Source organism: Euleptes europaea, chromosome 7 (assembly GCF_029931775.1).
Source record: "Euleptes europaea isolate rEulEur1 chromosome 7, rEulEur1.hap1, whole genome shotgun sequence".
Taxonomy (NCBI): domain Eukaryota; kingdom Metazoa; phylum Chordata; class Lepidosauria; order Squamata; family Sphaerodactylidae; genus Euleptes; species Euleptes europaea.
Window position 1 is genome coordinate 96,361,301 of NC_079318.1, and position 22,512 is coordinate 96,383,812.

At 44.5% G+C, this 22,512-nt stretch overlaps 2 protein-coding genes across 3 annotated transcripts; one reads left to right on the top strand and one right to left on the bottom strand.

Annotated features, from left to right (window-relative positions):
- The first annotated feature begins 935 nt into the window (after positions 1–935).
- On the top strand, positions 936–21,597 carry LOC130481202 (claw keratin-like). 2 transcript variants are annotated; one of them, XM_056853939.1, is made up of 2 exons: positions 936–940; positions 21,018–21,597. In XM_056853939.1, exon 2 carries the CDS (start codon positions 21,034–21,036, stop codon positions 21,595–21,597), a length of 564 nt encoding a protein of 187 aa, XP_056709917.1. In that variant the 5' UTR covers positions 936–940; positions 21,018–21,033. The 2 variants fall into 2 exon arrangements, with proteins under 2 accessions (XP_056709917.1, XP_056709915.1); XM_056853937.1 differs by lacking the exon at positions 936–940 and adding an exon at positions 19,744–19,748 and having other exon boundaries at positions 21,012–21,597.
- LOC130481201 (claw keratin-like) lies at positions 7,281–9,756 on the bottom strand. Its single transcript, XM_056853936.1, has 2 exons — positions 9,711–9,756; positions 7,281–7,865 (listed from the first exon to the last, which is right to left on the bottom strand). Exon 2 carries the CDS (start codon positions 7,842–7,844, stop codon positions 7,281–7,283), a length of 564 nt encoding a protein of 187 aa, XP_056709914.1. The 5' UTR covers positions 7,845–7,865; positions 9,711–9,756.
- Positions 21,598–22,512: the final 915 nt, after the last annotated feature.

The following is a 22,512-nucleotide window of genomic DNA, read 5'->3' on the forward strand; positions in this document are numbered from 1 at the left end:
TTAGCCTTTCTCCTCTTCCACAGATCAAGCTGTTTCAAAGTTTAGAAGTTTGTGGAAGGTTCTCGTTATGTTGTAATCTTGGGACTAAACCTGGTGTAAACAAAGATGTATGTGACATACACCTGTATTGTAGGGATAACCTTGGAGTTTATTCTTGACTCCACCTAATCAATAGGGTGTCACTTTCTTGGCACAGGGCTTACTTTTCTTTACTGATCTGAGTCAGATTGGGGCACACTCCACTATTAGAATATAAGGTGCAGTTTCCATGTTCATTCAAGGGGTGCAGCAATGCTCCCAATTTGTTTGGCAGGGCTAAATTTCCTTTTTTCTTCCCATCCTCTATAATACACTGAGCCTCTTGGACTTCTTGTGCTTAACAGTATTTTTTTCTCCTCCCTATGATCTTACAGACTCACCTTCATTGCTCAGACATGCCTTACTGTGAACCAAATATTGACAGCAGTTGAAAACTTTTTAAAATTGGGGGTCCTTTAAAATTAAGAGCTGGGAGAATCCTGGAGGGGAAAATTCTGGGGATGGGTTGGGATGTCCAGATTATCACCCCCCCCCACTTCCTCACATATTCCAGCTTTTATTTGTGTAAATGGGAACACCTCCCCAAAATGTTCTTTCCCACTACACGGGATTAGAGTAGACAGTTCTATCCTAGAGGTGGAAAATTTAAAAGATAATTGTTGGGGCATAAACCTTAGCTTACAGTTGAGGTCTGCACTCCTACAAACATCAGCTCAGTGCATTCAGTGGAGGAAATATTGCACGGCAGAAGGTCATGTTCAAAAAGAGATCTGACCTGCTTTTCTAATCTGGAATGTGTGGGGCCACTCCTCCTGTCGTAGTGGTGTCAATGTGCTAAGCCTCACAGTATTTATTTCACCTGATACCCCTTCTGCTTTTTCCTGTGTTCTTGCAGACTCATCTCTGTAACTCAGACATGGCTTACTGTGGACCACCATCCTACGCCATCCCATCCTGTGCCTCCTCTCCAATGGTCGGCTTCGGATCAGCAGGTCTTGGCTATGGCAGTCTGGGTGGTATCGGCTCCGGCTACGGAGCAGTAATTGAATCCGGCGTGCCTTCGGCTAGTCTTGGTACGCTTTCGGGGGTTCAGCCTTCCTGCATCAACCAGATCCCACCAGCAGAAGTTCTTATCCAGCCACCCTCCTTCGTTGTGACCATCCCAGGAGCCATCCTGTCTGCGACCGGAAACCCTGTTAAAGTAGGGGGAAGCACGCCATGTGCAGTTAGCTATGGGGGCCATCCCGTTCGAGTAGGGGGCAGGTTCCGCAGAGGGAGTTTTGGCCAGTTGGGAGGAGACTCCCTAGGCCAAGGAGGCAATGTCATCGTGGGCCGCAGAGGCAGCAGCTGCTATGTTCCTCACTAAATTCTCATTGACGGTTTACATGGGGGAAGATGTCCAAGACCCACACTGAAGACTAGACAGGTTTAGTTACACCGATTTTTCCTTAATCCTAGCTAAAGTCAAGGGGAGATTGAGGGCTGTAAGCCTCCTCAAAAATTGACCCAGGTATCTCTTCCATGGGTAGAGTTGCTAGCCTCCAGGGGGTGGCTGGAGATCTCCCGTTATTACAACTGATCTCCAGGTGACAGAGATCAGTTCACCTGGAGAAAACGGCTGCTTTGGAAGGCGGACTCTGTGGCATTATATCCCAATGAAGACCCTCCCCTCCTCAAACCCCACCTTCCTCTGGCTCCATCCCCAAAATCTCCAGGTATTTCCCAACCCAGAGCTGGCAACCCTATCTATGTTTCATGTGACTGTTCTATAAATATTGACTAATGTCTGCTCTCACTCTCTTGTCTTTTTTTTTCATAAGGAAGTTCCTCAGTTCTGTATGTCAGTCTGCTCTTTGTCCATCTTAAAAATGCTTTGCGGGGGAAATTGTTCACTTTGTTCTTATTGCTAATAAAGCTTTGTCTACATCATGCTCTTGGCTTCCTGGTTGTCTGTTAACCTAATACCCTAAAAGTGCTTCCCTCGGACAGGCAATGCCCCATCTAGTCCAACATTCTGTATTCGGATGTGTGTAATATTTGTTCATCGAGTTACAGCTTTCCTACCCCCCTTTCCCACAACATATGGCAATTGAAGCAGCTTACAAAATGAACTGAAAACTACATTAATGAAGGCTATATTGTTCATCCAGCACCTCATAGTCATAAGAACATAAGGACATAAGAAAAGCCATGCTGGATCAGACCAAGGCCCAGCAGTCTGTTCACACAGTTGCCAACCAGGTGCCTTTAGGAAGCCCCCAAACAAGACAACTACAGCAGCACCATCCTACCTGTGTTCCACAGCACCCAAGATAATAGGCCTGCTCCTCTGATCCTGGAGAGAACAGGTATGCATCATGACTAGTATCCATTTTGACTAGTAGCCATGGATGCCCCTCTCCTCCATGAACATGTCCGCTCCCCTCTCAAAGCCTTCCAAGTTGTCAGCCATCACCATATCCTGGGGCAGGGAGTTACACAATTTAACTATGTGCTGTGTGAAGAAATACTTCCTTTTATCTGTATCTAGTCCAACATTCTCTTTCCAGATGTGCCTATTATTTATTCATTGAGTTTAAACTTTTTCTACCCTCCTTTCCCACAATATGTAGCCCTCGAGGCAGTTTACACAATCCGCTGAAAACTATATTAAATTAATAGCATGAATCATGGCCATATTAATCCAGTACCCAGTAGTCGTCTCGGTCCTCAGGCCCGAATATTGGAAAAGGCTCAGGTCAAGGCATTCCCCCCCACACACACAGTTGCTCTCAGATCCAGAGAACCCAATCCAAAAGAGAGGCAAGAAGCAGCATAGCCAGTCTGAAAAGAAATGAAACATTAACCAAAAAATCATTCAAATGTCAAATGAGGGGCCATGGCTCAGTGGTAGAGCATCTGCTTGGCGTGCAGAAGGTCCCAGGTTCAATCCCCGGCATCTCCAGTTAACGGAACCAGGCAAGTAGGTGATGGGAAAGACCTCTGCCTGAGACCCTGGAGAGCAGCTGCCGGTCTGAGTAGACAAGACTGACTTTGATGGGCCAAGGGTCTGACTCAGTAGAAGGCAGCTTCATGTGTTGATGTGTTCATGTAAGGTTTTTAGGGAACTGTTTCAAGAATTCCATCCAGCAAGCAAACACTTTGATTAGGTGAAATCATTGCAGTTTCAAGCCACCCAAAAAGATCAAAATTTGCCATCAAGTCACAGCTGATTTATACTCACCCTGTAGGGTTTTCAAGACAAGAGATGTTCTTCTCTACAGCTGCTTGTCCCATCTACTTGCTCTCTGGATCAGCAGTGCTGCTCAACGGTGCACCTCTTTTCTTCACACAACACCTAGTTAAATTGTGGAACTCCCTGCCCCGGGATGTGGTGATGGCCGCCAACTTGTGGCATTTTCCCCATGAAAAAGTAAGACTGCAGTTATTTTTAAAAAGTTAACTTTAATTAACTACAAATGAATGGATTGGAGGCAAGATAGAAAGGAAATTTAAAAGGCACCTGGCAATTAATATATCAGTGTCATCTGAATGCAGTTCTATTAATGGCCTGAAGGTGGCAGTGGAGAATAAACCCTAGTTGTGAAAGGGAATGAGTGTGAATAGGCTGGCAGGGCTGGAGCTACAGTTTTTTGAAGGGGGGCAAAAGTATCAAATGGCACCCCCATATATTATATGCATATTTTTTACCTTATAAACACTTATATAATCCATGTATATATTATACATATATAATCAGCAACTCTTCTAAACAATGGAATAAATTGTATTGACCTCTATGAATTGTTAAAGAATAATTGCACTTTTACGCCATCTTACCCCGCACCCCTATGCCAACCTTGGAAGCTCGGTGGCACCCCAGGTGAGCCACACCTCCATAGGGATCACCACTGGGGGGATGAAGCCCCTTCCTACCAACAGCCTACTTAGGCTGCTGGCTGACGAGGAAGGGCAGCAGCATCACTAGGGTTGCCAGGACCCTCTTTGCTACTGGCAGGATGATTTTGGGGTGGAGCCTGAGGAGGGTGGGGTTTGGGGAAGGGAGGGACTTTAATGCCATAGAGTCCAATTGCCAAAGGCGGCCATTTTCTCCAGGTGAAATTATCTCTATTGGCTGGAGATTAGATGTAATAGCAGGAGATAGCCAGCTTGTACCCGCAGTTTGGCAACTCTTAACTATTGCCTTCGTGTGCTCCCTCCTTCCCGAGCGTGGTGCAAGTAGGCTGAACAGGAGGGTGCAGGCCAGCAGCCGGGTCTCGCTCGCAGAGAGTTGCCCTACAGCTAGCCTCGCTTTGGCGCCCCTCCTCTCCCTGCACCCGGGGCAAGTGCTCCTGCCGCCCCCCGCCCCCGCCCCATGATCCATCCCTGAAAGCTGGAGCAGGAAAATCCCCATCGAAGTCTAACCACTTGTGACCTGGGCCAGCTATGAAAGTCCCTCCTTCTCCTTGATACAAGCAAGGGGCTGAGTGGTCATGTAGACTCAGAAAGAATATCCAGGCTGTCACAAAGTCTGGGGTCCAAACCGGGGGAAAAGGCTTAAGTGCAAGAGAAATAAGGCACAGAAACATTTCCTTTTGGTGGCAAATGATATCCTGTGAGCAGTCCTTTATTGTGGTCATGAAAAATCTGATTCCAAGAGATGGACACGGTGCGGGGAAATGATATCGGAGCCAAACGAAGTCATGACCAGGGCAGCTCATGTTAAGGAGATTGCTCATCCACGTGAGTGAGGGAGTCTTCTTCAGAAGGGACATAAAGGTTAAAAATATTTAAAAGCATTAAAATAGCACAATGGCATTTCCTGAGGTTGATAACTGTAACCACATACCAAACGCGTTTCAGCCTATAGGGCCTTCATCAGTGGTTAATTAAAACTCTTGTTAAGACTGCACACATTTACAGAAATAAATTAATAATGCATATACAAACAGTTCAAACCCAACCAGGCATGTGCAGAGGTTGTAAAATCTATTCCCAATTACTCATACATCTGGTCAGATAGGTTCTAGTTGTAATACTGGTTAGTATATGTCTCTTCAAATACTATGCGTGCAGGTATCAACCTAGTAAAACAGATACTAGGTTGATACCTGCACACAAAAAGCCGAATATCTATTCAGCTTTTTCAGGAATTGCCTATTTGGCGTCAGCTTTATCCCCAGGTTTTTGCACTCGGTAAACCTGAATCCCGAAATGTACCGAAACGGCTAATTTGGGGTTTATTTTCGGTTTGGGTTTATCGATATGCACAACTCCAGTGTGGAATTTAGACTTATTAGACCTGGTCACTGACTGTTTAGGCCATAACTAGTTTGGCAGGGATAAGACGGGTTGTTCATGATAGGCAGGGATGAGAGACGAGCAACTTGAGCCGTCAGGCGTGATTAAAGGTCTGTCCTGAAAAGACCATTAATGGCTTTATAGTAATATGGGGCATGTGAAAGAGCATCTTTGGTTTTGAGCAATATCTTTGTAAACCTGGTACTTTATGGTGGATCAAGGACAGAAGATGGGACTTGGCACCTCTCAGCATAACATGTGCATGCAAAGATAAACAAGGCTGGTGGAAGATGCTGGCTTATTTAGAATCATAGAACAGAATCACAGAATCATAGAATGATAGAGTTGGAAGAGACCACCAGGGTCATCTAGTCCAACCCTCTGCACAATGCAGGAAATTCACAACTAACTCCCCCCCACTTCACATTTGCCAAACAAAGGGCTGCCTAGTACCACATTAAATATTAGCATATTTAATTAGTGGTGATGTCGATCAGTAAGGTTGTCAGGTCCCTCTTCGCCACCGGCAAGAGGTTTTTGGGATGGAGCTTGAGGAGAGCAGGGTTTGGGGAGGGGAGGAACTTCAGTACCATAAAGTCCAATTGCCAAAGTGGCCATTTTCTCCAGGTGAACTGATTTATATCGGCTGGAGATCAGTTGTAATAGCAGATCTCCAGCTATTACCTGGAGGTTCACAACAAAAAACCAGCAACCATGAAATTGTAACAGGAGATGAAGAGAGGGCAGAACTGGCTCAATTTCTACTTTTCCTCAGTTTTTTCTTGCAAGGGAAACGGTTCTCAACATGGCATAAACACAACACATGATGAGGGAAGGGAGTTGCAGTCTAAAAATGGCATTGGGGTAGTACACAAACATCTAGTTTCTTTAAATGAAACAAAGACCTCAGGGCAAATCTAGCATTTCAGAGGTAGTATCTTTCCAACCTTGGTTTCAGACTTTACCATGCTGATATGGAATTGGACTTTCTATCTTATACATTGGAGATTGTTGTTATCTGATTACAATTTTCTGCATGATAGTGCGTTGCTAGCTAGCTATTTATGTGGTAACAAATATATAGAATTTGTACGCCATACATGTTCATATGCAGTTGTTCAGCTAAGAAAATGTACATGTTATTGTGATTTCAATTTGACCATAGTTGCTGGGTTTTTGTTTTGGGTTACTTGGAGGTTGGTGACCCTATCAATAGAGTTGCCAGGTCCCTCTTCACAACTGGTGGGAGATTTTGGGGGCGAAGCCTGAAGAGGGCGGGGGTTGGGGAGGGGAGGGACTTCAATGCCATAGAGTTCAATTGCCAAAGCGCCCATTTTTCTCCAGGTGAACTGATCAGTTGAATTAGCAGGAGATCTCCTGCTCCTATTTGGCAGTTGGCAACCCTACCTATCAATCAGCTAATTTTAATCAATGAGTTAAACCTAAGCTATGTTCTTGTGTCTTTATGTGGGGTGCTGGGGAAAATAGGGGCGGTCTTTCAAACAAATAGACAATCAAAGTAGAGCACAAGTGCGGATGTAACACTATCCTGAATCCAATATCTGCTCCTGTAAGATGTTCTTTTATTTTCTTTTTAAGGTCAAAGCAAAACCAGAAGAGCAATGTCATGATAAAAAGGAAATTTATTCAGAAGACAAACAACAAATGGCTGGAAAGAGGACAAAAACCCCCCTGACATTCAGATGCGAACAGCTTCCTCATGTAGAAGGAGAGAAAGAGGGAGAAGGATGACATTTATAGAATAATCACCATGTTTAGATTAAAAAGGGATACATGAAAGGTATAATTTGGCCTGGGTTTCAGGGATGCTGATAGGCCCACCTCCATCGATTGACCTGAGCTGGGATGAAGGGTGTTGAGCATCTCTGCCCCCAGACTTGTTGGTTACGCCATGGATTTCTAGACCGTTCTTCTTTTCCATTTCAATTATGCATAGGAATCTAGCAAGGGGAGAAGCTTCCTCTACGCCCCGTGATGAGGCTGCCTCTGCGCGCCCCGATGAGACTGCTTCTGGGCCCACAAATGAGACTGCCTCTGCTGCCCCCATAGCTCCCCAAATGGCCTCCAAGAGCCCCTCCAAAACCACCAGCACCACCTCCAATAACATTTCTTCCATAACTAACAGCACATGGAGTGTTGCCTCCTACAGAAACTGGTTCCCCAGTAGCAGAGAGGATGGGTCCTGGGAGGGTCAAGACGACGGGAGGTGGCTGAACCAAAACTTCTGCTGGAGGGATCTGGTTGATGCAGGAAGGATTGACGCCTGAAAGAATGCCAAGGCTAGCGGAGGGCACCCCGGATGCATAGCCGTGTCCAAGGCCTGCTGATCCAAAGCCAACAACTGGGCTGGAGGCCACAGAGGGAACGGCAAATGATGGGCCCCCAGAGGCAAAGCCAGAGCCACCATAGTGGAGGCCACCGTAGCCGAGACCTGCTGATCCAAAGCCAACAGTCGGAGCAGAGGCGCAGGATGGGACTGCAAAGGATGGTCCACAGTATGCCATGTCTAAGCAATGAAGGTGAGTCTGCGAGAACATAAGGAAGAACAAAGATATTATTATACATGGAAAGTTCGTGAGGCTCTGTGTGTCTTGTACTCAGAACAATGTCCTCCCATGATACAGAAAATCTAGCCCAGCGAAACACAGGGATCCCAACACATTGGGGACATTGAAGAAGAAGAGTTGGTTTTTATTTGCCGACTTTCTCTATCACTTAAGGAAGAATCAAACCGGCTCACAATCACCTTCCCTCCCCCTCCCCACAACAGACAGACACCCTGTGAAGTAGGTGGGGCTGAGAGAGCTGTGATTAGCCCAAGGTCACCCACTTGGCTTCATGTGGGGGAGTGGGGAATCAAACCTGGTGCTCCAGATCAGAGTCCACCACTCCAAACCACCACTGTTAACCTCTACACCACGCTGCCTCTGTTTGGGGGTGGACTTTATGACACTGTACCCTACTGAGGTCCCTGTCTTGCCCAGTTTCCATCCCCATATTTCCAGGAATTTCCCACTTGGATCTGGCAACCCTACTCCCCCATCCCCCACGGGTAGCCAGGGGGGACCTGGCAACCCTATAGAATAATGTTGCCAACCACCAGGTAGTAACTGGAGATCTCCTGCTGTTACAACTGATCCCCAGCCATAGAGATCAGTTCACCTGGAGAAAATGGCTGCTTTGGCAACTGAACTCTATGGCATTGAAGTCTCTCCCTTCCCCAAACCACACCCTCCTTAGGCTCCACCCCTAAAACCTGTATGCACCAGAGCCATTTCTGCAAGATAAGCAATTGAAAGCAGAAGGGAGATAAATTACATGTGTCATTACTTCTGTGTAATAATTCCTTGTCGGAAACAGTTGTGATGTAAGCAGCATGCCAGTATTAGACAGGTGAGAAGGCGGTAATATATATATATATATATATATATATATATATATATATATATATATATATATATATATATATATATATATATATATATATATATATATATATATTCACCTAAGAAATCAAATGCACCCGATTGGTTTGGCAGAATCAAGAAAAAAGAGTAGATTTGTTTGATACCAGGTTTAGCTGAAAGGAATCATGGGGGTTGTAGTACGATGGGGATACAAAGACTTCCCATATACAGATGGGATCCTATATAGATTTCAACTGGTACCTTTCAAAGGATTACAGGAGTTTTGGCTGAAGAAAGTTGATATAATTTCTTTGGTAGAGAAATGTCAAGGTCAGGAAAGTTAAAACAATGAGCATTCAGTGCTGTGAATTCTCAGAAAAAGTTGAGGAATTGCACATTCCTATGTGTTTTTGGGGGGGGATGCCCCAGAAAGATTACAAACCATCATGACGTTGGTTTCGTGGTAGGCGTATTTGGACTGCAGTAAAAATCTCAATTTGATTCCAGTTAGCCCCTTAGAGACTAACAAGATTTTTGTGGTATAAGCTTTTGGCAGCTTTGACTCTCAAAAACTCATACGCCACCCCCACCCCCCAAATCATGTTGTTCTCTGAGATGCTCCTGTCCTTTAATCTAGCTGTTCTATTAGTAGGGTTGCCAACCACCAGGTAGTAACTTTCCTGCCATTACAACTGTTCTCCAGCCGATAGAGATCAATTCCCCTGGAGAAAATGGCCACTTTGGCAATTGAATTCTATGGCATTGAAGTCCCTCCCCTCCCCAAACCCCACCCTCCTCAGGCTCTACCCCCAAAATCTCCCACCGGTGGCAAAGAGGGACCTGGCAACGCTATGTTCTACCAACAATCATGCACCGCAGACACACAACAGAGAAGGCGATATTAGAGTCACAGAGGTATAGTCTCACTGAAATCTTATCTCAGTACACATAATCCAAACTTACCTACTTCTCTGAGGAGTCTGAAGAGTAGAACGGCAAGAGGAAGGCACAAGGTGAAGCTGTTGGAAGGATGGAGAGACACCAGAGCTTTTATACTGCACTGTGGGGTTCTTTTCAATTTTGGGATGCCCCTTTACACTCCAGCTCTTAATTAGAATGCCGTCAAAATCTGCTGGTTTCATCAGATGCAGGTTTACTTCAATCATTCCAGAAGTGGCAGATGAATTATGCAGTCATTAACACTCTACAGTGATGAAAATCTGGATCTTTTCATGTTCAATTAAATGTCCTGAGGAGTTTTTACTAAGTAAGCAGCTCTACTAAAATCTGTAACGCGTCAGCCTCATTTCATTCTGTCTACTTTCCTTTCTGGTGTTCTTGATTAGCTTGTTGTAGGCGATTTTTATATCACCTCTACAGCTAGATAGAAAAGATTTTGAAGTGTAAGGATGTGTCACTGGCCACCAAGATTGGATTAATTCATGGCATCATATTTCCTATTACTTTGTATGGGTGTGAAAGCTGGACATTGAAGAAAGCTGATAGGAAGAAAATAGATTCCTTTGAAATGTGGTGTTGGAGGAGAATGTTACGTATACCGTGGACTGCCAAAAAAACAAATCAGTGGGTTATAGATCAAATCAAGCCTGAACTGACCCTAGGAGCTAAAATGGCTAAACTGAGGCTATTGTATTTTGGTCACATCATGAGAAGTAGGGCTGTCAAAAAAAAAATTCGGTACAGTTCGGATTCGGCAAAATTCAGCCCGTTTTTATTCAGGCCGTGCCGAAGTCCGAACTCCCCCGCTTCGGATCCCCGGAAATTCGGGGGGATCCGGAGTTCGGGGGAAAATTCGGCCCCCGCGCGCCTTCAGAGGGATTCCCTGAAGGCGCGCGGGGCCCTTTAAACTGATCTGAGCCTCCCAGCTGGGAGGCGCAGGTCAGTTTAAAGGGCAGCCTGCACCTTTCAGCGGGCTCCCCTGGAGAGGCGCGGGCTGCCCTTTAAACTGATCTGTGCCTCCCGGCCGGGAGGCACAGATCAGTTTAAAGGGCACCCCGCGCCTCTTCAGCGGGCTCCCCTGAAGGGGGGCGGGCTGCCCTTTAAACTGATCTGCGCCTCCCGGCCGGGAGGAGCAGATCAGTTTAAGGGGCAGCCCGCGCCTCTTCAGCGGGCTCCCCTGAAGGGGGGCGGGCTATCCTTTAAACTGATCTGTGCCTCCCGCCTGGGAGGCGCAGATCAGTTTAAAGGGCACCCCGCGCCTCTTCAGCCGGCTCCCCTGAAGGGGGGCGGGCTGCCCTTTAAACTGATCTGTGCCTCCCGGCCGGGAGGCACAGATCAGTTTAAAGGGCACCCCGCGCCTCTTCAGCCGGCTCCCCTGAAGGGGGGCGGGCTACCCTTTAAACTTATCTGTGCCTCCCGGCCGGGAGGCGCAGATCAGTTTAAAGGGCACCCCGCGCCTCTTCAGCCGGCTCCCCTGAAGGGGGGCGGGCTACCCTTTAAACTGATCTGCGCCTCCCGGCTGGGAGGCGCAGATCAGTTTAAAGGGCACCCCGCGCCTGCTTACTGACGGCCGAATTTGCCGGATTTATTCGCGAACTCCCGAACTCGCTGAATTCGGCCCCCCCGGTTGCCCGCCACTTTTGAGTTCGGATCCATCCGAACAGAAAAGCGCCGAATCGAGGAGAATTCGGTTGATTTTCTGTTCGGACCGAACCGAATTGACAGCCCTAATGAGAAGACAAGAGTCACTGGAAAAGACAGTCATGCTAGGAAACGTTGAGAGCAGCAGGAAAAGAGGAAGACACAACAAGAGATGGATGGACTCAATAAAGGAAGCCACAGCCCTCAATTTGCAAGATCTGAACAAGGCTGTCAAAGATAGGATGTTTTGGAGGACTTTCATTCAGAGGGTCGCCATGAGTCGGAAGCGACTTGACGGCAATTAACACACACATAACACAGCTGGTAACGTTGATGTTTAGACTCAGTGGCCTCCATATGACAGCCCTTCAAGTACTTGAACATGGCTATCATATCCCCTCTCAGTCTTCTCCTCTCCAGGCTAAATATACCCAGCTCCTTCAACCTTTCCTCATAGGACTTAGTCTCCAGACCCCTCACCATCTTTGTCACTCTCCTCACGATCTGGAATCCCAGCCGCCTACCTGAGCCCACTCAAAATTTCTAAGAGTCTATCTGATGCATAGGGTTCTGCGCTGGCTTGTTTGCCTATTGCAGAGGATTCTGGGAGTTATCTGGAGTACATACAACCTAATTTAATTTCAACCCGTTGGTTTTGGTCTGACCTTCTGGGGCAACAGAAAACAACTCGGCACCATCCTCAATATGACATCCTTTCAAGTACTTGAAGATGATTATCATATCCCCTCTCAGTCTTCTCCTCTTCAGGCTAAACATACCCAGCTCCTTCAACCTTTCCTCATAGGACTTGGTCTCCAGACCCCTCACCATCTTTGTTGCTTTCCTCTGGACACATTCCAGCTTGTCTATGTCCTTCTTGAATTGTGGTGCCCAAAACTGAACACAGTACTCTAGGTGAGGTCTAACCAGAGCAGAGTAAAGCGATACCATCACTTCACATGATCTGGACACTATATTTCAGTTGATGCAGCCCGAGTTGCCGGGCCTTTTCTTGCAATGGAAAAGATTCTGTTAGAAGAAAGAGGCAGTGTGAAAAAACGTCCGGTAGAAGTTGATCCGAGCAAGATGTCCCCCGAGCCCTCTCAGGGGAACCAAGAGGCATTTTGAGCCGAGGCACCCCATTGGAAGCCCCGATACCGATCCTAAAAAGTGGATCGGGAAGCAGGCAACCCCTGCTGCCGAAGAAGAGCGGTTGACTCCCACTCCCCCCCCACAAGGATGCTTGCACGGGGGAGAGCTGGTTGAGCTCCGCCGGCTGAGGAGGACTCCACCGCCACGAATGCGTCACGGACTCAGGCTCCAATCTCTTCTATCTTACACTACATATTGAACAAGATAATAGCAGAAGAACCCCGACCTCCAACATCCAAGTAAGTTACAAGAACTCCTTTTGTTTACAAATCTAATTCTCAACTACTAAAACCTTTTAAAAAACTGGCAAAAGACTCTACACCCCTCTGCCCAGGATTCCAATTGATCTTCCGACTGAAAAGGCTATTTTACCAAATTTTAAATGGAATTAGCAGGCAAACAAAACAATCACATAGAACTGATTGATGTGAATAGCTACTAACCGGCGGTTGTGGCATAGAAGGGGGGAGGAGGAACTTTTCACTTTCATTTCTTCATTTCTCTGCCCTAAGACAGTCCTCCACCCACGTTTCTACTCAGGAAGAGGCTTATCTAGGAATACAGGAAATCACAGTGGGTGGATGGGCCAGATGGGCCTCACTCAGTGCAGCATCAAAATAAATCCTACTTTTCCTGATCATAGAGTCGGAGCGACAGAAAGTCCACTGCCCTACAGTTTCTTGTAAACTTCCTGGAAAAAGTTTTACAGCCAAACCAGAGACTTTCATCTACTTAGTAGCTATTCTGTATTGAATTACTTGCCTGCATTTGACTTATCACTCTGGAAAATACAAAAAGACACAGACAACCATGGAAATTAATTATCAAGAGATACAAGAATTGCTTGTCAAGAATTTTTAACAGATCTTAAAATAACAAGAACAATCAGCTACACAAATGACTTTATTTATTTCTCAAAAACTTGACGGCTTTATAAATGAGATCAAGGAAATAAAAAATCAAATCATAGTAATGAAAAATGGCATGAACCAGATGGAATCTACAGTTAAAAATATTACTGGAGAATTGAAAGAAGCTAATATGGACATGGAACTCCAAGCACAACAAATTAAAGGATTACAATTTCAGGAACAGAGGGTGAAGGATCAATTGGCTGTTTTGGACCTACAGTTGAGAGAATCTAACCTGTGAATACGCAATTTGCCAGAAAGACTGGGAGGCACTAGACAGACCATGATTAAATCACTTGCCCACATATTTCAATTAAATGAACAAGAATTGGACTATGCAATAAATAAAATATACAGAATCCCCTTGTCAACTCGAGTACAGAAAACAAAAGCCAGAGAGATTTTGATTTCCTTCTTTGATATCAGGATGAAAAATATTATCATGAAATTTCATATGGATAATCTTTTGTCTGTAGATGACACTAGGGCTGTTGATTCGGTTCGGTCCGAACCGAAAAACAGCCAAATTTCCCGCAATTCGGCAGTTTTTCTGTTCGGATGAACTGAACTCAAAAAGGGGGGAAAACCAGGGAGCCGAATTCGATGAGTTCGGAGTGTCCCAAATAAATTTGGCGAATTTGGCCCCTTTAAACAGATCTGCACCTTCCGGCCGGGAGGCACAGATCTCTTTGAAGACCCGCAGCGCGCCTCCAGGGAGCTTCCCCAATGAACAAGAAGGTGAGGTATAAATGAAGTATATAAATAAATGAATGCCCAAAGAATATTTTGAAACATCTAGAGGTTTAACGGCATTTGTTTCCAACTTAATGATAAAATGAAGTGGGAAAAGTGTATTTATAGTAATTGTTAGGATTTGAAAAAAAATGGGAATGACATTAAAAAAAATGAATGGCCCACATAAAATTCATTTCCATGTCTTTTTCCTGCACTATCCTATAAAGACAGTTTTATTTAGGACTGCATTTGGCTCAGTATAGCAGCAATCCTTCTTAGTGATTTTAAATTTTGATTTTAGATTTTTAATGTCTTTTATTCTAAATGTTTTTGGTAAGCCACCTCAAGTTTTGTAAGAACTAATAAATGTTACAAACAATCATACAAGAGGGATACTTTTTCTTCTCTCCCACAAGCAGCAGGCTGAGGCAGCCAATATATTTCTTCAACGAGGAGTGTCCAAACCTGTTGGCTGAAGGGCTACATTCAAAAATCATTTGGTAGGTCAGGTCTGTCCCATTTCTTCTCTGCTGTTGGTCTGATGGCGAGCAGGATCTAACTGTGGTTATGGCGGTCCCTGTCCCTACCACAAGAACATGCTGGGATTGGCAATGGAGCCAGAGGATGGATGCTGACCTTTCAGCCAGCAAGATGTACTGGTTAAGAGCGGTAGACTCTAATCTGGAGAATCCCACTCCTACACATAAAACCTGCTGGGTGACCTTGGGCTAGTCACAGTTCTCTCCAAACTCTCTCCACCCCACCTGCCTCACAAAGTGTCTGTTGTGGGGTAGGGGATGAAAGGTGATTGTAAACAGCTTTGAGACTCCTTAAAGGTAGAGAAAAAGCAGGGTATAAAAACCAGCTCATCATCATCGTCAACCTTTCCTTTTTTCCTTTCCCTGGTTTTAACCGCCATTGGCTATTCATCTACCATTTCACACTTTAAAAATTGGGGGAATTAAATTTAACTTTTCCTTAACACTATAAAGAGAAATTGCCACATCTCTCAAACAATTGACCGATCTGATTGACAACAGATAACACAGTATTTGCTTCTCAGAAAGTATCTAGCTGTTTTATCCAGGGAGTGATATATTTATTTCACACAGAATTATTTTGTGGACATGCTAAAAGAATATGGGCTCAGGAGTCTACTTGATCCAGGCAAAATGGACATTTGCATTCATCTGCAATAATTTGATTGTATCGCCCTTGTGTCTCGGCGGAGTCTAAGGCATTACACCATCAACCTTTCCACTGCAAGAGCTGGTTAGGGGCATCATGGGAGCTGTGGGACCAGAGGTTGTGGAAGGGGAATCTGATCAGCATTATATCCTACTGAAAGCAATGGAAATGAAAGCATCACCTGTTGGTACCAAATAGACTGAATAAAAGACTGAAGCTTTTAGCAGTGCTTTAAAAAAATTGCATTCCTAATTTCAATGTCCTTTTGACATTCTCATCTATTTTTACTACAGAAACTGCTAGCCAGTGTTAAAAAATTTTTGGGACTTATTTCCCTTAAAAAAAAAAAAATTCTCACCAGTCCTAATGGATGGTGCAGCATGTTGCTTCCCTTATAAACAAGATATTTCCTGACTTTGACATGTGACATGTCTCAAGATCAAAGTGTGTGCCAAAGCAGGATGCTTTCCTGAGAGTCACCCTTGCTTCTCGAGGCCATAAAAAGATGGAATCTTGATGTGAAACACCCTCATTGGTTTTGCCAGCAGTTCTTTGCTGATGGTTGTGCAGATATCATTCCACTATCAAACGACAACGCCAAATCCTCTCAACATTTGCCAGCGTCACATCATGAGCTTTCATAGTTTAATTAACAGTGACACACGGTCATTTCTAGCCTTACCCTCTCCCTTCCCTTTCAATCTCGGGTGACTTCCCCATTCTTTTCTTCCTAATTGGAAACCAGCCACTCATTCCTGTCTGTTGGCCCTATGCCACTAATTCCCTATCCCACAAAGCATGCAGACTCTTTCCCTCCCGCCCCCCAGGGGCGTACAGCCCCGTGAGAAATGGTCCTGCTCTTATTGACAGTCGCAAAAGAGAGCTGCACTGGGAATATCCAAAAAGGCCTCGATTTGCTTCATTTTCAAAGGTTTGTTTCTGTTTTGTCAAAAAATGGGTTTGCTTCTCCACTCGTCCCTCGTGGATTTGAAGATATTGCTGCTATTTTATATACCTGTTGTGTGGTAGTGTGCCACCACTAAAGAAAGCATGAAATAGGGATGTTTTTCCAGGATAGCATTGGAAGAGATACAGCTAGAATCGAGTCCAGTAGCACTTTAGAGAGCAACAGGATCTTCGGGGTAGAAGCTTTCGACAGTCAAAACTCCCTTCATCAGACATTCTCAAAAGCTTACACCCCAAAGTTCCTGTTTGTCTCCAAAGTTCCATTGGACTCAAATCTAGCTGTTCAATTGCAGAGAAACACAGCTACCCTCTGAAGCTAATCTGGTCTAAGATTTTAGATGGAATTGATCATATTACAGGGAAAGGAAAGTATTGGTTGTAGGTGACTCCCTGCTGAGGGGTATGGAACGTCATGTTTTCAGGCCTGACCCCATGGCCCGAGAATTGTGTTACTTGCCAGGGGCAAAAATTAAAGGTATAGTAGACCAGATACCAAAACTGGTCAAACCTACAGATCAGTACTCATTTGTGTTGTTACATGTGGGAGTCAATGAAACAACCATGAACACCATCAAACACATTCAGATTGAAGCTCTTGGGGGGATGTTGAAGGGAATGGGGGCACAGGGGGTGTTCTCTTCAATCCTTCCCATCAGAGGAAAGGGAATTCAATGGAAACAGAAAGAAATGGAGGTGAACCACTGGCTGTGTTGGCAGTAATGGCAGAAGCGATTTGGATTCTGGGACCCTGGGCTAGGACTTCGGGACGACAACCTACTAGCATGCAGTGGAAATCACCTTTCAAGGTTGGAGAAGAATGTTTTTGGAAGAAACCTGGAGAGATTAATCAGGAGGGCTTTAAAATGACACCACAACGGATAGGAGATGTCCAACATAGGGATTTAAATGAAGGAGAGCAAACAGGAGAGGCCTACCTAGGAGAGTCAGGTCTAAAGGAAATTGAAAGTGCAGGGCTTCAGGTGTCTATAACCCCTTGCTTAATGCTGATCCTGCATTAAGCAAGGGGTTGGTATAGATGGCCTATATGGCCTCTTCCAACTCTATGATTCTAGGGACAACCTTCCCTCTAGATTCCAAGGTTGTATTGTTGCAACTAATTAATAAATATAGTCTAAATTATTAACAGAAAATAAAATGAAAGTGGAAAAAAACAATTTACTTTTTTTCTTTTTTTCAGTTTTGGTTGCCAGCTGCACTTTATAGGACAGGAAAAACAACACAAATAATATTTAAGGGGAAAGTAAAATATGTAATGTTGAATGATTCCTCTTTATTAGCGTCATGCAAAAAAAATTGGTAAATTTTGGGTTCAGATTTATTGGGCCCATTTTTTTATGGTAAACCCAGAATAAGCAAAATATCCATACTGGTAAAGGAGTATTTCAGCTTTTTTTCCGGGTTTACCCAAAATTTTGGGTCCATTATAGTCTATGGGGATTTTTTTCGAAGCTCATGTTGGAGCACTTTTGGAGATAGAATCACCAAATTTGCAGAGTGGCTGCAAGAATCTCTTGTTAGATGGACACCAAAGTTTGGAGAACTTTGGGTCAAGGAATCCAGTTTTATGGGCCAGCAAAGGGGTCACCTCCATCCTCCAGGCATTTGCAAACTGAGCTGTCCATCGGTTTTCAGGTTCAGAAGTTCAGCATTGCCGAGGACTGGGGAAAAGAGCCAAATGGCAGGCTGGCACCTCAAAGTCTGGGGGCTCTGGGAGAGACACTGTCCTTCAATGTTACTCCTCTGAAGATGCCTGCCACAGCTGCTGGCGAAACGTCAGGAAAGAAAATACCAAGACCATGGTTACACAGCCCGGATAACCCAGAAGAACCAATGAACTCTGACCGTGAAAGCCTTCAACAATATTCTGGGGGCTCCATTTGTATCTGGGGCACATAGCATGATTCCAATGCAAATTAGCTTCCAAACTGAGGAAAACGGCTTAAATGAAAAAAATATAAGGCACAGAAAACATTTATTTTGGTGGCAAATAACAGTCCTTTATTATAGCCATCAAAAATCTGATTTCAAGAGATGGTCATGGTGTGGGGAAACAAAGCCTCTACTTGGAGTGACCTTCTTTTTGAAAGCAGGTTTTCATGGGGGGAGGTGATACCGGAGCCAGCCAAAATCATGAGCAAGACAGCTTTTGTGAAGGAGATTGCTCATCCCAGAGGGTGAGGGGTCTTCTTCAGAAGCCCAATAAGCAGCTGAAGAAGCAGGCGTTTTTTCATTGGAGGGTATATCCTTCCGGGCAGGACTGGGTGAGCCCCGACTTTGAAATAACCCTTATGCTCGATACAGAATTGCATATCAGCCCACTGCCTGGTTGGTCAGACCAAGCTGGATCCAATCACATGACCACTACTGCATAAGGGCCCCATGGGGCCCTAAGAAAACCAGTCAAAAATAGAAAAATGGGTGAAAGCATCAAGCTGTGATCTGAGCAAAGGCAAATACCCGATCCCCAAAAAAGGCCAAATATTTATAAATAAATATTTATTTGGCTATTTCAGGAATTGCCTGTTCGGCTTTGGGAAGATTCCCAGGTTTTGGTGTTTGGTCAACCCAAAACCCGAATATTGCCAAAATGACTAATTTCAGGTTAAATTTTGGTTTGGGTATATCGATGTGCAGAACACTACTCTTTCTAAACAAGGAAAACTCTCTGAACATTTTCTTTTCTTTTTTAATTTTTTTATTGCTTTTTATAATAAAACATACAATAATAATAATAATAAAAAATCATAATCCAATACAACAACAACAAAAACATAAAATACACAAAAACATATACAGAGCACTAATACGCTACTAATACATTGTTATTTACTATCTTTTCTTTTAGAAAAGCCTATAGTGCCCTAAACCCTAAACCCTACCACCCACCACTGTGCCCTTCACCATTGGACTTCTCTGAACATTTTCAAGGTACCTTTCTGAATGAAAAAGGATCACAGATTCTGCCATGGGAATTGTAGAACTTGTAAAACTGATCTGATAATGTACGTACAATATGGCCATTTCAAATGACAAATTCATCAGGGAACAATTCCCTAAACTTCCCTCATGTTTTTAAATATGTAAGTCTCACTATGTGAAATAAGGATTGTTCTTTGAGGATTGTTTACTCAGTCAAAATCTGCTGCAGAAAATTAACTGGAAAAGGCAAAGATGATGGAATTTAATTATGACAGCAAGCTGATGACTGCAACATTCCTTGGATTAAAAAAAACTTTGAGGCTTCAAAGATAATTTTGGATGTGATTAAAACAACACATTTGAAGGTGACTTATTCTGTTCTTGTGGGCAAAAAGCAATATCTAAATAAAAAAGAATGCCACAGAGTCAGTATAAAAGCTCCTGCACCTCTCCAGTTATTCAGTTTAATCTCTTTCACATTTTTGCCTTCAACTTCCCCAAGAAGCAGGTAAGCTTGGCTAAAGCCAAACCAAACCACACCAACTGAAATAAGTTTAGAGACAGACTTTGTACGCCAGAGCTAATACTTTAACTATAGGGTTCTTCGCTGGAAAAGTCTGGTGATGGAATCGATCCCCATAGATAAAACTTTTTGAACATCCTACCTGGATCCTCATAATGCTTACCACATTATATTTCCTTTAATTCTTTGGTGGCTAAGCTGGTATAAAACAATGTACCTTTGTATTATAGATTTGTATTATAGATTTGACCGTTCACATTGATTATATTGTTTTTGTTTCTTTGTGGGATTTTTGCTTGTTTTAATCTCTATCACTCTGATACCAATTGTGGCAGGGTAGCCTGTGTGACTTTCTGTCACCTTTCACAATCTGCTGCCAGAGGATGTAGTAATATCTACAGATATAGACAGCTGTACAAGGGGAAGAGATTGACACATGGGGGAGAGATCTATCAGTAGCTACTAGCCATGGTGACGAAAGGGAGCCTTCGGATTCAGAGGGAATTAGGGAAGGCCATAGCTTCTATTTCTTTTTGTTGGCTATCCAGAAGAATTGGTTGGACACTGTGTAAGACAGGATGCTGGACTAGATGGACCACTGGTCTGATCAAGCAAGGCTTTTCTTAAGTTCTTCTGATGGAATCTAGATGAGATGATACAAACTAAAATGCGCGTCTAGATGGCCTAGCCAATGCAGTGTCATGGTTAAGAGCGGGGGACTCTAATCTGGAGAACTGGGTTGGTTTCCTCATTCCTCCATGTGAGTCCTGCTGGGTGATCTTGGGCTAGGCACAGTTCTCTTCAAACTCTCTCAGCCCCACCTACCTCACAAAGTGCCTGTTGTGGGGGGAGGAGAGGTAGGCAACTGTAAGCTGGTATGAGACCAGTTATAAGTACACTATCAGATCAGTTTTAGATGTTCTACAATTACCACGGCAGAATCTGTGATCCTTTTTCGTTTTACTATAATTCTCAGTTTCAGGAAGGTACTTTGAAAATGTTCATGTTTTCCTTGTTTATAAAGAGGAGTCAGTCAGAAGCAATGTGATGATTTTCATTGTTGACACACACACCCTTCAATTTTCTTCAACTGGCTTCCACTACTTCTCCTATATACATTCTGTGTTGAATATTTGGGGGCTGATGGATTAATTCTGTAGGGTTCATTTTACAGATATTCATTCATACTGAGTCTCACAGATCTTCTTGTGTATAATTATATTTCTGTCCTTTCTAATGTTATCACAGACTCACCCTCCACCACTCAAATATGCCTCACTGTGGACCATCCTTTGCAGTCCCATCCTGCGCCTCTGCTCCGGCTGTTGGCTTTGGATCAGCAGGTCTTGGCTATGGTGGCCTCCACTATGGTAGCTCTGGCTTTGGCTCTGCGGCCCCAGCATTTGCAGTTCCCTCCGTGACCTCCAGTCCAGTCATTGGCTTTGGATCAGCAGGCCTTGGCCACGGCTATGCATCTGGGGTGCCCTCCGCTAGCCTTGGCATTCTTTCAGGGGTCAATCCTTCCTGCATCAACCAGATCCCTCCAGCAGAGGTTGTGGTTCAGCCACCTCCCGTCGTCTTGACCCTCCCAGGACCCATCCTCTCTGCTACCGGGGAACCAGTTTCTGTAGGAGGCAACACTCCATGTGCTGTTAGTTATGGAAGAAATGTTATTGGAGGTGGTGCTGGTGGTTTTGGAGGGGCTCTTGGAGGCCATTTGGGGAGCTATGGGGGCAGCAGAGGCAGTCTCATTTGTGGGCCCAGAAGCAGTCTCATCGGGGCACGCAGAGGCAGCCTCATCACAGGGCGCAGAGGAAGCTTCTCCCCTTGCTAGATTCCTATGCATTCTTGAAATGGAAAACAAGAACGGCCAAGAAATCCAAGGCGCAAAAAAGCAGTCTGGGGATAGAGATGCTCAACACCCTTCTTCCCAGCTCAAGTCAATAGATGTAGGTCCATCAAACCCAGGCCTTTAATGTATCACTTTTTCATGTAAACATTGTGGATATTTCATAAATGTCACCCTCTCTGTCTCTGTCTTTCTCTCCTTCCTGATGAGGAAGTATTCACATCTGAATGCAGTTTGACTTCTGAATAAATTTTCCTTTTTATCATGGTATTGCTCCTCTGGTTTTGCTTTAAATTTAAAAAAGGAAACAATGAAGTCTTGCTCTAGCAGATATTGGATCCAGGATAGCATTACATCGTCACCTGGCTCCATCTTGATTGTTTATTTGTTTGAAAGATATTTCAAACCCATATTTTCCCCAGCACCCCACGTCAAACACAAGACTGTAGAAGAGGTTTAACTCATTTAATAAAATTAGCTGATCTGTGTCATAGCTGATTAAACACTCTAATATTTAATGAAGTGTTTTTGGCCTCTTTCAAGCCAGATCCTTCCAGCCAAGTTTTGTTTCAGGTACCTCCCTCAGCAGTGACCCTCCCAGGACCCATCCGCGCAGCTACCGGTGAACCAGTTTCTGTAGGAGGCCATGCTTCTTGTGCTGCTAGTTATGGTGGATTTGGTACATGGCTTTATGGAGGCAATGCTGGTGTTCTTGGAGGCCATTTGGAAGCTCCATAGGCCACTGAGGTAGTGTCATCCTTGGCACAGACACAGCTTGTCTCCCTGCTAAATTCCCAAGTGCTATTGAAATCCAATATGGAGCAATCAGGAAACCCCTGGCATAACAGACTGGCCTGGGCATTGATCTGTCGAACACCCGCCATGTGCCGAATACATTCC